The sequence below is a fragment of the Quercus suber genome, unplaced genomic scaffold (genome assembly GCF_002906115.3).
Source record: "Quercus suber isolate HL8 unplaced genomic scaffold, Cork oak 2.0 scaffold_74, whole genome shotgun sequence".
NCBI lineage: Eukaryota > Viridiplantae > Streptophyta > Magnoliopsida > Fagales > Fagaceae > Quercus > Quercus suber.
This window is the reverse complement of record NW_027069539.1, coordinates 696055-717499: the sequence shown is the minus strand read 5'-3', so window position 1 is coordinate 717499 and position 21445 is coordinate 696055. Positions and strand designations below refer to the sequence as shown.

Sequence of the window (21445 nt, the reverse complement as noted above, 5' to 3'; positions counted from 1 at the left end):
GAAATTTAAACCCCAGCCCTTACCCCTCACACCCCACAAGCACTTATACTTGTAGAATAATCACCGCACCTTGGTGTGCGGTAGTAGATTATCATGTTCTAAACTCTACCTTAGAAATATCATATGTTGGGGGGGGGGGGGGATGTTAAGAAATTTTTTCCCATAAATTTTTTCCAAAGTTACCTAAGAAATACTCAAATACCATATCAAGGAAAATAAAATTAAAGAATTTTCCTTTTTTCAATAATATGATAGTTACAATAATATATTAGTGAGATTTGAATATATGGTAGAAATTGTGTATGTTAAGTTACAAAACTTTTGAATCCTTTATTTTATCCAAATATAGGGCTATAAACGAGTTGAGTTGTGTTGAGTGTTAAAAGTTCAGCCTCATTCATTTAATTTTATTTCAAACATGAGTTAAGCTCAAGCTCTTTATCGAACAAAATTACATATTCAAGTTTAGTTTATTTTTTTTATTAAACAAGCTTAAGTTTGTTACCTAGCTAGTAGCTAGTAGCTACTTGACTAATTATTATTTTTCTTACTTAAAAAAAAAAAACTTATTTTTTCACATATACAGTAAAACCATAACTAAAATTTTTGACCCGTCACAAATAAATAAATGTTTAGAGCATCTCCAGCAGATTCTCTAAATTTTTGTACTGTTTGAAGAATGAACAGTGACTTTTACCTTTAACTATCCACTTTTTCAAATATACTTTCCAACAGATTCTCTATCCATTCTTTATCTCATTTAAATATTATTTTTTTATTAATTCTTTATTCTTTTTTAACAACTACACATCTTTCAACATTTTTTTTATTCAATACCTGATTATTATAATAAAAAAAAAATTTGAAGGATGAATAGTAAAAGCTACAGTGTTCTCTACTTATAAAGAAGCACTGTAGCAATTCTACTCTAAAAAATAGAGATAGAGAAGCTGTTGAAGTGGTTGTGGATAGGGATGGCAATTTTTGCCCGACCCGCGGGTACCCGGTCCGACCCGACCCTAATGGACCGGGTTTTATCCGGCCCGATTAGAAATAGGGTCGGGTATGGATTTAAAAAAAAAAAACCCGAAGCGGGTCCGGGTCGGGTCCGGGTTTTATAAAAAAACCCGGACCCGACCCGAGACCCGACCCGTTTAAAAACCCAGTTCCCTAAATTACAAAAATACCCTCTCTATATATATAAACCTATCTAACCCTAATCCCTAATCCCTCATTTCATTTTCTTCAGCCTCCCTCCCTCATTTCAGCCTCCTCCCTCGCCTCCCTCCCTCATCATTTCAGCCTCCTTCCCTCATTTCAGCCTCCCTCCGACACTAAACTCATTTCTCTCTCAACTCAACCGCCTCTCTCATCCTTCCCTGGTTCAAACTCGTCCCTATCTCCATCACTATGCAAGCCATAATCCTCCCTCAAATATTCCTCGTCAAGCCCTGCCACACAGATCACTGTTTGCCGATACGAGTTCGGTGTTGAAGCACGAAGCCAGCTTCCAAACTCTTAATCCCCAACTTTCAAACTGCCTCTACTCTTTTCCCACAACAGACATTCTCTGTCGCTGTGCGTCAACGGATCTCGTGGTGGTCGTCGTTTGTCGTGGAGGTGCACGGATCTCGTGGTGGTCGCCGTTTGTCACGGAGGAGCATGAATCTTGTGAGGTCAGGCGAAGATTGCTGAAACCACCGCTGATGAAGCTACTGTTTGAGTTCTTTATTTATTTTTTTTTGGGTTCATTTCCTCTTAATAGTTTTTGTTTTTGGGTATTTCATGTTTGAGGATTCATGTAAGAATCGGTCCATAAATGGAGTTTTGTTTCCTCTATTTTTTATGTTTATTTATTGTTTATTGTCTAAAAATCTCATTTCAGTAAGACTGATGCTTCAATGTTGATTGATTTGTATTTGTATTTGTATTTGTGTTGCTGTTGCTGTGTTGCCGTGTATTTGTGTTGTTGTTGATGTTTGTGTTTGTGCTTGTATTTTTTTTTTTGGTTGGGCCACGAATTGGGCCCAATCCCTAAACGGGGCCCGCGGGGCCCATGGAGCCCGGCTGGGGCGGGTCCGGGCCCCGGAAAAAAACCCGGTACCCTAAACGGGCCGGGTCCGGGCCACGGATTTTGCCCCACGGGTCGGGTCCGGGTACGAAAAAACCCGGCCCGAACCTGACCCGTTGCCATTCCTAGTTGTGGAGGGATTGATACTCTAAATTTGACTTTAAAAAAGCCATTAGAGATGCTCTTACAACAAATGAAGTGATTATATTATCAATAAACTAACAAAATAATAATGTAATACATCACATCAACAACCTACACTATTTACAAAATGAATATCTACGCTAACTAAAAGGGGCGACACCACCAATAGGTGGAAATAAAGAGAGTGCGTGTGGGTCCTCACTTACCTGTCTTCCTGCCTAAGCAATACAACCGCAATCACGCCACGCCATGGCCACTATTACACACGCAAAATCCGCATATTAAGAATAGAAATGGCCGCTCCCATCAAACCCCACTTTTCTTAGATTCTTCTTTCCCATGATATTCGTTTCCATATATAATAAAGATCATGACTTTTATCATGTTCTCAGAGCCAGAGAGTAGTCAGTCATAGAAAACAAAACACCATCACCATTATTCCATTCTCTCTTACCTCTTTCTCTCCTCCACTACCTCTTTTCTCCTCTGTCTTGACTCTTCCATCACCACAAAGTCCCAGCAAACTCAAAGGTACCTACAATTTCTTCTCCTTTTTTTATTCATGTTTTATTTGACCTTTCCCATTTTCTATTTATTTTACCAACCATACAACAAAATGCTTCACCAAAGGATGCCTTTAAAAAATATATATATATATATATATATTACAATTACCATATATCCCAAGTCCCAATAATAATAATAATGGCCTCGTTCCTTATTTCCTAGTTGTTTTTTGATAGAATTGTTGCTAACATATAACATAACATGTCCCTATTATTATTACTTATTGTTTTTTTTTTTTTGTGGCATCCCATAATGTTAGAAATAGCATGGCGACGAATAGTCTGACGCTTGAATCGGTGAGACATTCATTGATAAGACAAGAAGACAGCATTATTTTCAGTCTCATAGAGCGAGCTCACTTCCCCATCAATTCTCCTACCTACAGCCAGTCTTACGTTTCAAATTCCATTCACACCTTTTCTGGTCCCTTGCTTCGCTTTGTTGTTAAGGAAACCGAAGCCCTCCTAGCTAAGGTATGTATGTATGCGCTTTGCTTTTCATTCAAAATATTCATATTTTAATAAATAAAATATTGATACTATCATTATAATAAAATATATTTATGTTTTGTATTGTCTGCAAAAAAAAAAAATTTGAAGTTGTGCTTGTGGTGTCAATTTGGACGGACCACGGATTTTGGGCCATGTGGGAGAACTCCCCCTCCTTTTCAGCAGGAATACAGATGAAGCTACTCAGGAGGCTCTCAAAGTGGCACTTAATGTTCCGGTCATCAGACATTATGAGAAATACTTGGGTTGCTCTCTTAATGATCCAATCTCAAAGTGTCCAAATTGACACCACCCAAAATAAATGGTGAATACAAAGTCCTAGGCTAGTATGTACTTTTACCCACACACGTACATATACATACATATATATATATATATATATATATATGAAAGTTTTTTTTTTTTGAAAACGTATATATATGAAAGTATTAGATTAAACCAAAGTACAAACTTTCATACTATACGTTTTCAAAAAAAAAAAAAACTTTCATATATATATATGTATATATATATGTGTGTGTAAAAGTACAAAACATATTATTAGGCTAGGACTTCGTATTCACCATTTATTTTGGGTGGTGCTGTTTCCATTTTTCCATACTATTCCCAGTTCCCACTGATGAATTGATGATGGTCCTACCATGTGAATAAAGGTCTAGCAGAAATTATGTTTTCCTTTTCTTTCTTTTTTTTGGTCTCCCTGTATGTATGTGTGGTTTTTTTAATATGTTTTTATGATTTTATTATATGGGAAAGATAGTGCCTTTTTACCAATTTTGTTCAAACATTGTGTAAAATGACTAATCGAGCCTCTGCATCCTCTAATGCTTGACTAAACAAATGGCAAAGAGATTTCCATATGGTAACATTTCTGTTGTTGAAATTGATCATCACATTTCACACAGTGTAGGAAGGAGTGAAGAGTCATTCTTGCATCCATAGATGTAGCCAGTTAAGGGACACAAAAAATTTGGAGAACCAATAATATGAAAGATCTCCAAGGGTGAACCTTTTTTTCTTATAACAAATGGGGTGGACTGACCAGACATTCCATTGGGAAATTTGGGTTTGTGTTCTTTGATTCTTAGTAGAATTGTATCAAACGACATCAAGTTTATATGGTATAGTCATCGGCTAATTTTCATTAGAAAACATGAACATTGTTGTCATTAGTACGCCACACTGACTCTTCATGCTGTTAAACATATCTGACAAGGTCACCCAAGCCAAATTAAATTCGAACGCAGCATCTGAAAGTCTAGCCCTGAGATAAATTGCTTGACTGTATGTAATCTCGTTTGTTCCAGCTTTCTATCTACTAAGTTACTTGTATCCTTGATATGTATACTTTTTTGTTTAGTGTCAATGCCAAATGTGAACTTAGTAGAACCACAGTAATGAATCTCAGGCGACAGATAATTGTTTGGATTGTGTTGCGTGGGTACTTTCTACTTCAGTATTATTTATAATATGACTTGGAATTTTGCAGGCTGGTAGATATGCAAACCCTGAAGAACATCCCTTCTTTCCAGAAGATTTACCACCTTCAGTGGTGCCACCTCACAACTTTGCAAAGGTAATCATATGCTGCAAACTCTTGTTTTGCTTTTAAATTTTGAAATGGTCAGTTTCTCTTGATCTAATTCCAACTACAGTTTTTGCATCCTCCAGCTGCTTCAATTAACATAAACAAGGACATATGGGATACGTATATCAATAAACTGCTTCAGTTGTTTGTTGCACCGGGTGATGATGGCAATTATGCATCAACTGCTGCTAGTGACCTAGTGTGTTTACAGGTAATGGTGCGTGTGAACTTGTTCAGTGTTCTGCTATGCTGTTGTTATAATAAAACATTTTCTGGCTGCTTATGATCATCTGGATTGTTGAGCAAAGTCATATGTTGTTATACTTTTAAAAATTTTCTTTGAGAAGATAAATTCTTGATTACTGGCATAAGCCATATTTTGAGTTTTTCACAATGAATAATACAGAATATTTCCTGTAGGCCCTCTCCAGAAGAATTCATTATGGAAAGTTAGTAGCTGAGGTAAAATTCAGGGAATCCCCTCAAGAATATGAGCCTGCAATTCGCGCTAAGGTATTATAGGTGCATCATTAAGTACTATAGTAAATAAGGTTTTGCTAGAATGTTTGCCTTGTTCTGATCAGCAGATTGAAGAACCTGTGAGTCTTAACTCTTAAGCAATAAATTAGATTCACTATAACAATATAAAGTTGGATTTTTTTTTTAATACAATAATGAGTTCAATTACACTATGACAGGCATTTGAGGAAAGTGAGTACATATGGCAAATTTAAACATAAAGGTCATGCGTTTTACTCAATGTGTTGGTTTTTTCAGGACAGAGATACTCTGATGAAATTGTTGACATTTGAGAAAGTAGAGGAGGCAGTGATGAAGAGGGTTGCTAAGAAGGCCATGATGTTTGGGCAAGAAGTGACTCTGAATAAGGATGGCAACCATGGAAAGTACAAGGTTGATCCATCAGTAGTTTCTCGCCTCTATGGGGATTGGATAATGCCTCTTACCAAGCATGTTGAAGTCGAGTACCTACTGCGACGTCTTGATTGAAGCCTACTTTTCCTTCATGTATCAACTACTAATATGATGGAGTTTCAAAGAATTGAATCTGTCTGATGATCATAATTGCTTATTCAAGAATGGTGATTTTGGAATTGAGTATCCTATTTAAGGCCAGTGAATAAATCTGTGTTCAATGAAGAAAACTCGTCTGCTTGAATATGTGTACCAGTGTATCCACGACTGTTGCACTTCCTGGGGATGTTGTTTGAAGGGAGGTTCTCTTTCTCAAACTTAATGGAATTTCTTGATAGTTGTACTATTTAAGCGTAGGTGTGATCAACATCTGGTATAATACATGTGTACTTTGATCTTTTATTTGAATAAAATTTAGTCTAAAGTGCAAAACACACTCCTAAAATTTGGTAGTCTTGGAATTTTATACTTGAAGTTTTAGAATTTGGATTTTGCCCGCTAATACTATATGTTGTTTGGATAGTTAGCCCTATGATTAGTTTTTCGCATATATGTTTGTTAAGTGCTACATCAGCTTATAACCTATATTAATAGGTCTGATCAAATTGTGACACGTGGATTTAACATTTACATGTAATTAAATTAACTAAAAAATCTTTAAAAAATAAATAAATCATAAAGTCTATAAAATAAAATAATTTCATTGGGCTACTGGTATGACACTTAATGAGGGTTTGGATAGCGTGGTTAGTTGCGTTGCATTTCTGCCTGCGTTTTCTCTTTTTTTTTTTTTTTGCCAGCTTTTGTTGACTTTGTGGGACAAAAATTATTGTGCATGAACAGTGTGCACTGTTTATGCACTGTTCATACATTGTTTACCTATTAAAAAAATATTAAAACTGGGTCCTACGGTACTATTCACACATTTAAAAATTATTTTGCTACAGTGTTTTCAGCAACAATTAATTTTCAGCAACTTTCAGCAATAATAAGTTGTATCCAAATGGACCTTTAATAGATACATCAACAAAAAACTAACGGAAGGGTAGCGATGCAAATAGCATATAATGTTAAGGGGAAAATCAAATTTTGTGAAATTCAAAAACCTCTTAACTTTAAGGTTGTGTTTTACACTTCAGCCTAAATTTTATTATTTATCAAAGTTTATCCATCATTGGATATATAATAGATTCATAATATTGATGTCTACATGTACGGGCTGGCTCAACCTTTAGGCAATGGGCCAAGGCTCCCAAATAAATAAAATAGTAGATTCTCAAAAAAAAAAAAAATTTCGAGGCCCACTATTGCTCAAGAGACTGCATTATCTATTTGTTTTGAGAAATGCTCGTCCATAATATTTTCACAACAAATTTTGTGTGATAAGTTGTTAGGCTGTAATTAGTGGGCCAAAAAATAATTTTAGTAGTAGGCTCATATTAGAACTAGTGATAGCTTGTAATTTAAGATTTATTGTGAGCTGAAATTATCCTCTCTTCAAATGTTGTGCGCTTTGATAATGTGTGATAATGTGTTTCACGTTTATAGTGAGCATAGAAATTTCCTATCTTCTAAATACATGGAAGGTGAATAAACTATTCATTTCTCTATCATAATTAAAATAAAATTAATAGTTTTTTCAAATAAACTCATTAATGAAATCCAATGTTCATTATCAAAATTCAAATTAATATTATTTAATTAATATTTAAATATAAGAAATGGTCCAACTTAAAGTTATCACTTTAGGACCTAAAATGAATTGAGTTGGACCTGGATATATGCATACATTATTGATAAAGAAATTAAGGTATTGGGCCTTACAATCCCACAAAAAGTTTAATTTGTTGTTGACATAACTTTTTCTATTACTTGTTAAGATAACAGGTTGGTAGTGGTGGGTAATTCCTTTCATTTAGGTCTACCATTTACACTACTTTTATTACTAATTGCTCGTAACTTTTGTTTTTTAAAAACTAAAAAATTAATAAACAAGTTCTTGTAACTTTTTAACTCAACAAGTTATGAAAAAGTTGTGTCACTATACTTGTTCAACATCATAATCGCAAGTGAAGATTTGGTTGTTAAGAACTATGACTATTTAAATATTTACACATAATTGGGAAAGAAAAAGACAATTCTGAAAAACCTTGTTGCCTCAAAAGTTAATCTATATAAATTTCAACACAATTTACTACTTGAGAAGGGTGAGACATAGAGTGAAATATAAGGCTTTATACAAAGGTTTTGGCCAATATGGTATTGAAAGGAGTTTAAAAACTTTGACAAAAAGTTTTTTTTTTTTAAAGAATTAACAAAGAGTATGAAAAGAAAAAAAGGAGTTTGAATTTTTTTTATTTGTTTGTTTGTTTTGTTTTGGAGAATAGCATTAGCTATCTTTTGAAGTTTGAACAGAAAAATGAGGGCTAAAAGACGCATGTGGCCTTGAGAAATAAGCAACCTTTGTGGTAGGACATGGGAAATTAGTGCCTGTTTGGTTAAGCGATTTTGAGCTAAAATACGCGATCACAATTTTAAATTGTGATTTTTTCATTTTTTTGGTGTTTGTAAATCGAAATTTAGATGGTAAGTTGTAACTTACAAAGATACAACTGAGATTTTCTTTTGGGAGTAAAGGTTAAATAAATTTATAGATACATCAAAATTATCAACTAATATAACATGGCAAGTATTTAATGATAAATAATACGGTGTTAGTTTTTCACTGTATAAAACTAAATAATAACTTGGCAATTCAGCCAAAGTAATTTTTGTAGCGAAGCTGGAATTATCTTATAAATGAGCATAATTTCCTATTATCCAAAAACACCCTCACCTTTGTGGGCCCACTGCAGGGTCCAAGACCCAATGAAAAACAGAGCTCGAGTCCAATAGAGGATATATTAGTCATTTCAGCTCTTGGAACCCGGAAGTCATATATTCATCTCCTCCTTTCTTCCTTGTCGACTACACTCATTTCCTTTTTATCAGACACACAAAAAAACACACAGAGAGTAGTGACAGAGTGAGTGTGAAAAGAAAATACCTCACTCTCTCTCTCTCACACACACACACACACACACACACTCATTGTGTGGCTGTAGCAGTGACTGTGAGCAAGAAAATTCCTGATTTTTTTTTTCCTGAAGATTTTAAAGAGAAGGGTTTAGGGTTTTATTTTCAGACTTCACAGACAGCCTCTAATGTAAGTCCCTACCTTCATTTTTTTTTTTTTTCTTCTCATTCTAGGTAAAATGTTGCTAACCCTGATTTTGTTTTTTAAAAGCAAAAATTTAAAAAGGTTTTTTTTTTTTTTTAACTGATCACGTTGGTAGTTTCAGGGCAAAATTTTTGTTTTTTAAAAGCAAAAATTTAAAAAGGTTTTTTTTTTTTTTTAACTGATCACGTTGGTAGTTTCAGGGCAAAAAAAAAAAAAAATGTTGGAATCGGTTTGGTGTATGTATATCATAGAAAAAGTAAAAGGCTTTTAGTTTGGAGCATTTTGTAATCAATTCTTAGGTTATTCCAATGAAAAAGTTTCTATCTTTTCCTAAAAAAAAGTATGAGCATTTTTTATTGAATGCAAGTACTGGATGTACTAAAAAGAAGTGCATTTAAATTGATTTGTTATAGGAAAGCAATGGTCTTTGTTTTTGGAAACAAGGTAATAGGATGGACTGGTTTATAATTATTAAAGAAAAAAATGGCGAGGGAAAAATTAAATACTCTATTATATTTATAATTCATTTTGTTTTTGGATGGCAAAAAATTGTACAAGAGAGGAAGAAACTGGTTTTTGCATGTGGGTTTATTTGATTTTGCTGTTTGGGATTCATGGGTATGCAAATAAGTGATATTTCAGAATGTTTGAAGGTTTTGGGTTTAGTTAATGATTGAGGCACTTAAAGAAAGGATAAGTGTGTCCACATTTTTAGAGGTCTGTTTGTAACTAAAAAGTTGTAAACTTCAAAACTATGACACATAAGGTTGAAAGCTTTAAATTAATGCATGTTTAAGATTTTTTTTTTTTTTTGGGAAATATAATCAATAACTGATCAGTTTATAAATAAAGCTATGAGAATTTGGCTTATATTTAATTTGAAAAGAGAGAATCAGGTAGTAGAGAAGAAACTGGTGCATTTCTTGCTTACATATGTTGAATTTTTTTACATTTGGGCCTTGGGTTTATTATCTGTTTTTATTTTTGTGGAAGATTCTTTGCAATGCCTTGTCTGTGTGGTTCTCACTTTTTTTGCTGTTGAGCCAACATGTTCAAGCTTTATGTTTCTTTTCTTTTCCACCGTTGCCTCTGTTGCGAATTTTGGTTTAAGGGTTTTTGACATAATTGCTTTGATGGTTTTAATTTTAATATTGGTTGTTTTGTCCTTTTTTTTTCACAGATTTTGAAGCCAATGGGGGCGTCATCGGATGCCAAGGAAGAAATAGGCATGAGTAGTAAGGGTGAAGCGTATTCAAATGGGGTGGAGATGGATACCGATGATGATGAATTCCTCGAGTCGACTAGCATACATGAGTTGGGTGAAAAGTTTCTGAAAATTTTTTGTAAGAAGGCGGCAGTTTCATTCTTCAATGAGTATGGTTTGATAAGTCACCAAATCAACTCGTACAATGACTTCATCAAGAATGGCATCCAGAGGGCCTTTGACTCTTTTGGTGAGATCATAGTTGAGCCTGGATTCGACCCATCGAAGAAGGGGGAGGGTGAGTGGCGCTATGCCTCGGTTAGGTTTGGGAAGGTGACCCTTGATCCGCCGATCTTTTGGGGTGGTGAAGGAAATGTGAAGGAGTTTAATATGCTTCCTAGGCATGCCCGGCTTCAGAACATGACATACTCAGCGAGGATGAAAGTGAATATCGATGTTCAGGTCAATAAATCTAACTTTTTAATTGAATTAGTACAGTTTTTCCCATTTCATTTTGACAAGTGCTTGACATTCTTGTTGATGCTATAGCTATCCCACTTATCATAGCTTAGGTTTTGTATGATAATTTCCATACGCTGATTTAACATTGCATATTGTATAAGAGTGCACTTGAGTTGTTATGCTATATTAATAAGTACACTTAGTTGCTGAATATCTGTAACTTTTTCCTATCCAAAAAAAAAAAAGGTGAATATCTGTAACTTTTATGTGACATTGGATAATACTTGATGTAATTTTGAGAAAATGAGGGTATCCATGTGCCTAGCTGAAGGTGATAGGTGCATGATTGTTTGTTCTAGTAAGCCAGTCAACTGACTAGGGCCTTACTAGCAATAATTCAAAATTATTTGCTTTCTCCTAGACGCAGTGCTTGGTACGTTATTGGTTTGAGAATTGAACTAACCAGTGCAGCATTGTGCTGTTGGTTCCCCCATGAGTTATGCTTATACATTCTGATTAGTCATAATTTTCATCTGCAGGATATGGAATTCAAGGTGTTGTCCATTATTAAATACAAATACACTGCTTTTAATCTTGGTCATGCTTGATTTTCTTATTACTATGGTGCAATTTAGGTTGCTTTTTGTAAAGTGTGAACTCTTTATGAGAAGGATCTTACAGATGAAATACTGTGCAAAGTATTGTTATTTGATGAATTTTTTATGTATATTATGTGACGTTCGTCATTTGTTGTGTAATCTATTGACAGCCAAAAAAGACCTGACATTGTGTTGCACCCATGTAATTTATCAGGTATACACACAGAAACTAGTCAGAAGTGACAAGTTTAAAACCGGGAAGGATCAGTTTGTTGATAGGGAGATCCTAAGTGAAGAAAACAGGGATATATTTTTCGGAAGGATTCCTGTGATGGTGAAGTCTGACCTGTGCTACATGAAAGGAGCTGAGAATGCCGATTGTGATTTCGATCATGGAGGCTACTTTTTAATTAAGGGTGCAGAGAAGGTAAGTTCGAATAATGGTTTCTTTTAGTTTCTGTCCTATATATTCATGGTTGCAGTTCTAATAGATTTTCCTTTATGGCACTTAAAGTTGAACAAACAAATGTTTTAGGGGGATGGGAAGACTTTTGATCACTTTCTCCTCCATTGCTCTATTGCTTGAGAACTTTGGAGTGTGGTATTCTCATGTTTTGGGGTTAGGTGGGTTATGCTAAAAGGGTGTTGAGCTGTTAACAAGTTGGCAAGGAATGTTTGGTAGGAGGAATCTGTGGTGCTTTGGAGCATGATCCCCCATTGTTTCATGTGGGGTATATGGCAAAAGCGGAATATTAGGACATTTGAAGGATGCAGAATTTCTATTTCTAACTTGATGCTTTTATTACTCAAGACTTTGTCTGAGTTGATAAATGCTTCGGTTTCCTTCTCTTTCAATTCTTTGTTTGAGATGCTTGATACTTGTACTTTTAATGCTTGATGTTGGTGACCTGTTGTACACTTCCTATGTAAATTGCTATGCCTTCTCTTCCTTCTCATTAATGAAATTTATACTTATTTAAAAAAAAAAAAAATCAAAATGATTTTAATATCAAACTATGACACTTGTTGCAAGGTAACTTCTAAGGGCTCAAATAAATGACGTGTGGTCAGCTACTTTATTTTCTTTGTAAGTAATAATAATTTTTAATTATTAAAACTAAAGAAATGTACAAGGGAAACTATGGAATATACAGGCAGTATACCCCATGTTTCCTTACAAACAGTTATAAATACAATGCATAAATAAAGTCACGCAATGTTGATGGTCTACTTGCATCTAAAAACAGCCTCTAGAATAATGCTGATATTTGAATCTCTGTATAAGTAGCTCCTGATCCTAATAGATTCTCCTATTCTTCTCTCTCCAAACATGCCACCTTAAACAAGAGGTAGCAACATTCTAAGCATGATTTTGCAAGGACTTGGAACTGCGGTGCCTACATTGATACAGATCTTTCAATTTCTTTGGCATAACCCACTTCATCCCAAAGGCAACAAATAAAAAAAAATCCCATAATTCCTTAGCAACTGGACAATGCAAAAGCAAGTTATCCATGGTTTCCACTTAGTGTGAATTCACAATGCCATCTTTGTTGTTTTACATTATTAGCTGATAATTCCCTTCTTGGAGAAGTTTCTGTCACCTTTGGGCTTGAGATTTTAGGTTTCTGAAATTCTCTTTTCCTCCTCCACTTCTTATTCTGAATTTTAACTGTAACTTAAATATGCCATGCAGTGTTTTAATTATAGGTAGATATATATATATTTTTTGTTTATCTTCTTCTTACTCTGCCTATTATATATATATATATATATTAATGGAAAAAGTATGGTGTTTATTGCAGACATTTATTGCACAAGAGCAGACTAGTATGAGGAGGCTTTGGGTTTTGAACAATCAAGGTTGGACTGTTGCATACAAGTCTGAAGTGAAGAAGCACAGGTTAATTGTGAAGCTAGTGGGGGTTCCTAAAGTTGAAGATATTAAAGGAGGAGAGCAAGTTCTTACTGTATATTTCTTGTCAACAGAAATCCCTATATGGATATTGTTTTTTGCTCTTGGGGTATCATCAGACAGAGAAGTCATAGATCTTATTGATTATGACAGTGAAGATGCCAGCATATTGAATATTCTATTTGCCTCAATTCATGATGCCAATGAGAACTGTGGGGGCTTCCGGAGAGGGAAGGCAGCTCTAAATTTTGTAGAAAAATGCGTAAAGAACACCAAATTTCCTCCTGGGGAAGCTATTGAAGAGTGCATTAACATGTATCTGTTTCCCAGTCTCCAAAGCTCCAAGCAAAAGGCTCGTCTTCTTGGGTATATGGTGAAGTGCCTCTTACAGGCTTATAATGGCCAAAGAAAATCTGATAACAGGGATGATTTTAGAAACAAAAGGTTTGACTTGGCTGGTGAGCTGCTTGAGCGAGAGCTGAAAGTGCATATTGCACATGCACGGAGGCGAATGCAGAAGGCTCTGCAGAGAGACCTTTATGGAGATCGTGATATACGTCAAATTGAACACTACCTGGATGCTTCCATAATCACCAATGGCCTTTCAAGAGCCTTCTCAACTGGTGCATGGTCTCATCCTTTCAAGAGGATGGAAAGGATTTCTGGTGTGGTGGCAACACTAGGGCGAACAAACCCATTGCAGACGATGGCTGAAATGAGGAGAACACGCCAGCAGGTTCAGTACACAGGGAAGGTTGGAGATGCCAGATATCCGTAAGTTATTTGAACTTATATTGAGTGTTGAATTTCAATATGTTACTGGCTATACCTTCAACATAGCTGATATATTGGTTGAATGATATATGCTTTAGTTATTGTGCCAAACAATCTCCTTTTGAGATTTATGCCTGGTTAGACTGAAATAGGCTGCTGGCAAGTTAATGGTGTCATCAACATTCTTTCTAAATATATCCTGGTCCATTTCATTTGGCATTAAACATTCTTCTCCCTTTATAGCAAAGTTAATATTTTAGTGGTGGCTTTGGTGCACAAGGTTTGTGTGTGCAATGTGTGGTGCTTGATCTAAATAGCTAGTCATGCCTCAAGATAAAAACTGACAATTCTGACTATTTTTAAAAAAAATCAGATTAATGCTTGATTTAAACAGCTAGTTATGTCTCAAGATAAAAACTGACAATGCTAACAGTTTTAAAAGATCAGATTTATTTTCAGAAGAGTAAATTAACGATAAAACTATTTAAGCATCTCACTAAAGAAAAAGAGCATCTTTTTATGTTCCATTTGTTCTGGAAATGATTTCAGTATAAAATCTTTTCGGGAAAATAACTTATCTATTTTGTTTGGCTAGAATTGTGAAAATGATGAAGAAATTATTTTTTCACCATTTTTGTTTGGAAGTACAGATGTTAATAGAGATTTGACAATGAAGAGTGGGGAATCCTTATAGGAAAGAGGGGTTGAAATGAATCGTGATCCAATATCCAGAGGTGTCATGAAGCTTTAAGGCAGCAAGAGAGAGGGATTTTTATTTATTTTATTTATTTTTTGGGGGGGGGGGGGGTGGGGGGAGGTGGTTGCTAGGAGGCTTAAGTTGTTTTGTTTTGTTTTGTCTGTCTACATTTAATTTTATTTGCGATTTATATTATGAAAATACCTCTCTCTCTCTCCACAGAGTGGTGAATGTGGCTGCAAAGTGATCCTCTGCCTTGCTTCTCCAATCAAAATCATTCGGAAGATGAGGAATATTTTTAGTCCTAATTAATTATTAAGACCTAAAATAAAATCCAAATTACCAATAAAATTTCAATTGACTCCTAAAATTAAATAAGGCTAACTTACCTCTCCCCCAGTCTCCCCTCCCCCCGACCTCTGCCGGGAAAAAAAAAAAAGAACTCTACATAATGTATTTTTACCTCTTGGTCATTTTTTAGCGGATGCATATTCTTTCACACCTTAATTGCAGATCAAGCAGGAACAAGAAAGCAATTGAAATTTTTCTTGGCATGTATATTGATTTCTCTTAAGTACCTCCTTCATTAATCTCTTCTTCCTATCAGGCTTCTCAATTTAGATGTAAATTTTCTTTGCTTGGAACTGATATAATTAAGTGGAAATGAGAAGGTGAATGATAAGAAAACAAACATGTGCAAAGATAGTACATTAAATGAGAAATGGAAAAAAGAAGGAAATTATGTCAGAAGTGACATCCTGGATCAATTGGTGTTAGACTTCCAGATATAATTATTTGCTACTACCTATCAAAAAAAAGATATAATTATTTGCTACTTATAGAAAGAAAAGGGATGTGTTTACGTGAAGTTAAATTAAATTCATATTGCTATCAGCATTTGATTGAGCTGTTTCCTCTAATTGTGTATGCATTCAATATTATTAATTGTTTGAGTCCTAGTGTTGGATGGTAAATTGTATATGCTCAACTTCTGCATATTTGATTGTTGGAGTGCTGAGTGGTTGACTGGGTTTGGTTTTTGAGTGGTTTTTCAACAGGGGCTGCAATATACCTGATTGAATTTTCTGTGTGCAGACATCCTTCTCACTGGGGGAGGGTATGTTTTCTCTCTACTCCAGATGGTGAAAATTGTGGGCTTGTAAAAAATTTGGCCATCACCGGACTAGTAAGCACAAACATATTGGAGCCTATAACTTCCAAATTGTTTGATTGTGGGTTGGAGGAATTGGGGGATGATGCTCCATTGGGTAAAAAGTATAAAGTATTTTTGAATGGGGAATGGGTTGGTGTTTGTACAGATTCGATTACATTTGTTCAAGAGCTTAGGTATAAGCGACGCAGGAAGAAATTGCCACATCAGGTACATTATAAGTCTTCCCTATTTCCCTGGAGGCTTTTCAGATTTCTTTTATTTTGGTTTTATATGCTTCCATATTTTTTTGCTATGGTTGGGGTGGAAGGTTAAATTATGATCTGAAATATTACTTTGAGTAAATAGTTGTTAATATTAGCTTGGGGAAGTTAGTTCTGCAAACTATCCTCTATGTGGTAGCTGTTTCTGGCTTGCAAAGTATATACATAAAAGGTTTGACTTTGATTTATCCTGGTGTACAATGTCACTGCAAGCAAGATATGTGTGAGGAGCCGAGCTCTATTATTTGTATAGGCTATCCAACAGTGGATGCCTTAGTAAGTTTCTGGTTGAATTCCTTGCTGCAGGAAGTTCCTCCTCTCACCTTATATCTCTTTTTCTGTTGTTTTGTTCCTTTTTTAACATCTATAACATTTCCTTGATTAGATTATATGAATAACTCAATCAATGCAAATTCAAGTTTTTTCAACATATTCTGAATAATTTTATGCCACCAGCAGTGCTGTGTCCTGCTCATGTATGATACAGTGCTGGTGTTATAAGTTCTTATTTTAGTATTATTTATGCTGGTCTGTCACTGTCATGGTTTTAAAAACTGGACTGGGTCAACTTGGAACCAGCCACCTGTTCAGGTTTTGGAAGTTAGGGCTTGTTTGTTTTACCATCTCAAACTCACATTTTTACATTTTAAACAACATTACACTTTACACACATTTTCACCCACACGTATTTCAAAAAACTACAAATAACATTACTACTCTACCAAACACCCCCAAAAATTCATTATTTTGCTGGGAACTGCTTGAACTGCCGTCAAAACCTGCTAAACTGTGCATGGGTTTACCGGTCTAATTATGAAAAAATTCACTAAAAAAGCTGGAATTGATCTCGTCTTTAATCAAGATATATTTGAACCTCTTTAAATATTGTTTAGGTTAAGATTGCTAAACTTTGGCCATTTATTTTCTTTATTTTTATATTAATTAATTATAAAAGAATTATTATGTCATCATAGTTCCTGTCAATCCGTATAACCTTGAACTTTTCCTCTTTATGGATCTTATTACAGTTCACTTTCTTAAAACCATAGTCAGAATACTGAATTATTCTGGATCTTGGTCCTCTTTGTGCTAATGCTTTGACAAATATGTAAATTATCTTCATTTCCTTTGATTTTTGGTTGAACTAATGAAGTAGTCTTTGATTGTGGTTTAGTCTTCTTTTAGTTCTTATCCAGCAGTTGCAATTCTGCTGTGGATTTTGAGTTGGTTTGTTTTATGTATATAGCATTAACAATAACAACAAAGACTTAGTCCCAAAACTTTGAGGTCTATTATTCATCCTCAACAGACTAATTGGGGTTGTCCACATGAATTTTTCTCTATCATTCTATCATTATCCTTCTTAATTAGCATGTCAATTTACTACTTCTATTAGTGTTATTCTAGGTCTTCCTTTACCTCTTTTCGTTCCCTTTGACTTGTATAAGAATCACTCTTCCTCACTGGTGAATTAATTTCTCTCATTTGCACATGATCAAACCATCTCAAGCGACTCTCTTTCATCTTTTCATCATTAGGTTCCACCCTTATCTGTGAACGAATTTTTCATTTCGTATCTTATCTTTTATTGTATTTCCACTTTGTGTGTGTGTGTGTTATAAAAGAGATGAACAACATGAAGAAATGTATATATACCCATCATTTTTAATAATGATTTACTCTTGCAGGTGGAGATTAAAAGAGATGAACAACATGAAGAAATACGGATATATTCTGATGCTGGAAGGATTTTACGTCCACTTTTAGTTGTAGAGAATTTAGGAAAGATTAAAGGAGATAAAGGTGAAAATTACACCTTTCAATCTCTTTTGGACAAGGGAATCATTGATTTAATCGGAACTGAAGAAGAAGAAGATTGTTGCACTGCATGGGGCATTAAATATCTGTTCATGGAAAAAGGAGGGAAGTCATCTGATAAGTATACCCACTGTGAACTTGACATGTCGTTTTTATTAGGTTTGAGCTGTGGACTTGTCCCATTTGCAAATCATGACCATGCAAGGAGGGTCCTTTATCAATCTCAGAAGCACTCTTCACAGGCTATTGGCTTTTCCACTACAAATCCTAATATTAGAGTGGATACTCTGTCTCACCAATTGCATTATCCGCAAAGGCCACTTTTTCGTACGATGACTTCTGATTGTCTTGGAAAACCAGGATATCCTCTTGGTCATCATGGAATGCTGCCAAAGCCTGAATTCTACAATGGCCAGAATGCTATTGTGGCAGTCAATGTTCACCTAGGGTACAACCAAGAGGATTCCTTGGTGATGAACAAGGCTTCTTTGGAGCGTGGAATGTTTCGGTCCGAGCATATCAGAAGTTATAAGGCTGAGGTTGACAACAAGGACTCATTAGAAAAAAAGCGGAAGCCTGAGGATTTTGTAAACTTTGGAAAGATTCAAAGTAAGATTGGACGTGTTGACAGCCTCGACGATGATGGTTTCCCTTTCATTGGTGCAAACCTGCAGAGTGGTGACATTGTCATAGGGAGGTGTGCAGAATCTGGGTCTGATCACAGTATAAAACTGAAGCACACTGAAAGGGGCATGGTTCAGAAAGTTTTGCTGTCTTCTAACGATGAGGGAAAGAATTTTGCTGTGGTGTCCCTGAGACAGGTAATTTTAGACCATATTGTACTTGAACCTTAATGCAAACACATGTTTATATGCGAATGTGCATATGTTTGTGCACACATGCACGTACCTTTATGCATATGTGCACAATGTGTACTATGTCGATAATGTCTATATATTAGTCTTTTACTAGATGTGGGAATACATAGGCTTTCACCTTACTTTACTATCTTTTTTAGAAAGATTGAACTTCTTGTTCATTAATTACATTTTAATGCAGGTTCGTTCTCCATGTCTTGGAGACAAGTTTTCAAGCATGCATGGTCAGAAGGGTGTCTTGGGTTTTTTGGAATCTCAAGAGAACTTCCCCTTCACAATACAAGGGATAGTTCCAGATGTTGTAATAAATCCACATGCATTTCCTTCACGACAAACTCCGGGTCAGCTCCTAGAGGCTGCTTTAGGGAAGGGAATAGCCTGTGGTGGTTCAATGAGATATGCCACCCCTTTCTCCACAGTCTCTGTTGATGCCATCACTGAACAGCTTCATAGGTAACTAATACTCGGGCATAATTATTTATTCAATATCATTTCACCATCCAATAAGTTCCTTTGAATTTTCTTCTTACATGGTTGCTTTAGAAAAAAGAAAGTTTGTGGAACCAGATAAATTATGTGTTGTTTTGTACGTTCTCCCTCCATGCAATAATGAGTGCCTTACTTGACAAAACACAAAGCTTAATAAGAAAAGACATTAATGCAAGGACGATTCAGATCCTTGAAGTATATTTCCATTATTACCTTATTAAAGGCTTTGACAATTGAGGAGCACTAAGCACATTTTTTTGTTTTTTTTTGTTTTAATTTTATAAATAAAGTAATATAGAAATAAAATAGTTAATGAATTGGCCATTGAACAATGGATATTCATGTTGGGACACACCAAATATAAAAGACACCATTATGGCATGGAAGGCATATATATCCGTGCAGCCATTTGAGGACTCGGCAACAGTTCCCTTATATTGTGGTATGTTAAGTATAGGTCTTGTTTCTTTCAACTTTTTAATAAATTTTATTCTAATTTAGTTCTATTTGATTTTGCAAAGAAATTATATTTTTATTGGTCAATTGTCTTTCAGTTTATGTATTATTATTATTATTATTTTAGTAGGTTATTTTATTAATTTCCTTGAGTCGTGGTTGCTTTTGTAAGTCAGTAATTGGGATTTTCCAAGTCACTTAGAATTAGGGTTTCCTAAATTAACCGGAATTTGGGTTAACTTATGGTCTATATAAGCGTAGTGTTGTGATTCTATGGAGACTTGTTATAGTTTGATTGATCAATATAGTCTCTCTTGGAATTTTTCCAATGGTTTGGTGCTGATTCTAGCCAACCCTAGGTACTGACTCTCGGGTTTTTTTCTCTTTTGCTTGGTGCAGACTCCAAGCAAGCATAGGTGTTGATTTATCTATCTTTTATTTTTATGTTCTTCAATTTTGTTGTTGTGTCTGGGAATCAGCCTCTCCAATAAATTGGAAGTAAGCTGCCAACCATGATTTCTCCTAGACACTGCAAAATTGGGACCTTAGTGCACTGGATACAACTTTTATCCGTATTAGTTGTCTTGCATCACTTTTGCTTGTATGTCATGTACATTTCATTTCATTTTGTCTAGGATCTGGCTCTTTATGCTAATGATTATTAGTTTGTCTGTTCCTTGTCATGTTCCTTGTCACTTTTGCTTGTATGTCATGTTCATTTATTTTGTCTAGGATATGATATTAGTACTGTGATTCTGTTCCTTCTCAGATTTACGTGCTCAGTTGATAGGTTGCATGTTATTCTTGCAGTTCTATTTGTCTTAGGGGTTATTTTCTTATTTGATCTCCTATTGTTCGGAATCAGTTCTATTTTTTAGCTTCAAAAATGTTCACCAGACTGATTCTTGTATTTTTTTTTTTATTTTTTATAATAATTTTTGAATAAACTGATTCTTGTATTTTTAAATATGTGGCAGGGCTGGATTTTCAAGATGGGGAAATGAGAGAGTATACAATGGACGAACTGGTGAAATGGTTCGTTCCCTCATATTTATGGGTCCAACATTTTATCAGCGTCTGACTCACATGTCTGAGGACAAAGTAAAATTTCGCAACACAGGTCCAGTCCATCCTCTTACCCGACAACCAGTGGCAGATCGGAAGCGGTTTGGTGGGATCAAGTTTGGTGAGATGGAGCGTGACTGCCTTATAGCCCATGGTGCCTCAGGAAACTTGCATGAACGCCTCTTTACGCTCAGTGACTCCTCCCAGATGCACATATGCCAGAAATGCAAAAATGTTGCAAATGTGATCCAACGGACTGTGCAAGGTGGCCGTAAGATTAGGGGTCCATATTGCCGGGTTTGTGAGTCAGTAGATGACATTGTTAAGGTTAATGTACCTTATGGGGCCAAGTTATTGTGCCAGGAGCTTTTCAGCATGGGCATAAGTCTGAAGTTTGAAACCCGGCTCTGTTGAGTCTTAAGGGTCCTGCTGGTTGTCTTTTGGGTTGTGCTACTTCTGAACTGCTTGTCAACCAGTATTATCTTGTTAATATTTGAATAGGTTCCCCTGAATTTCTGTATATCTCAGTTGATGGTGTTTATTTTGAAATTTACTTGCTGCTCTCTTTCAATTATCAAGGCTAGAAAAGGGGATTCAATTATAAGTAGAATTTACTACTTAG

General features: G+C 35.3%; 2 protein-coding genes across 2 annotated transcripts; both read left to right on the top strand.

Annotated features, from left to right (window-relative positions):
• Positions 1-2495: 2495 nt before the first annotated feature.
• Positions 2496-6264, top strand: LOC112011613 (chorismate mutase 2). The gene is made up of 6 exons (XM_024043978.2): positions 2496-2746; positions 3042-3255; positions 4781-4867; positions 4947-5090; positions 5300-5392; positions 5657-6264. Exons 2-6 carry the CDS (start codon positions 3049-3051, stop codon positions 5885-5887), a joined length of 762 nt encoding a protein of 253 aa, XP_023899746.1. The 5' UTR covers positions 2496-2746; positions 3042-3048; the 3' UTR covers positions 5888-6264.
• A 2519-nt stretch (positions 6265-8783) lies between these two features.
• Positions 8784-21376, top strand: LOC112011615 (DNA-directed RNA polymerases IV and V subunit 2). The gene is made up of 8 exons (XM_024043982.2): positions 8784-9017; positions 10213-10698; positions 11512-11724; positions 13103-13986; positions 15779-16064; positions 17806-18756; positions 18995-19266; positions 20736-21376. The coding sequence occupies exons 2-8, from the start codon at positions 10225-10227 to the stop codon at positions 21235-21237; spliced, it is 3582 nt and encodes a 1193-aa protein (XP_023899750.1). The 5' UTR covers positions 8784-9017; positions 10213-10224; the 3' UTR covers positions 21238-21376.
• The last annotated feature ends 69 nt before the right edge of the window (positions 21377-21445 follow it).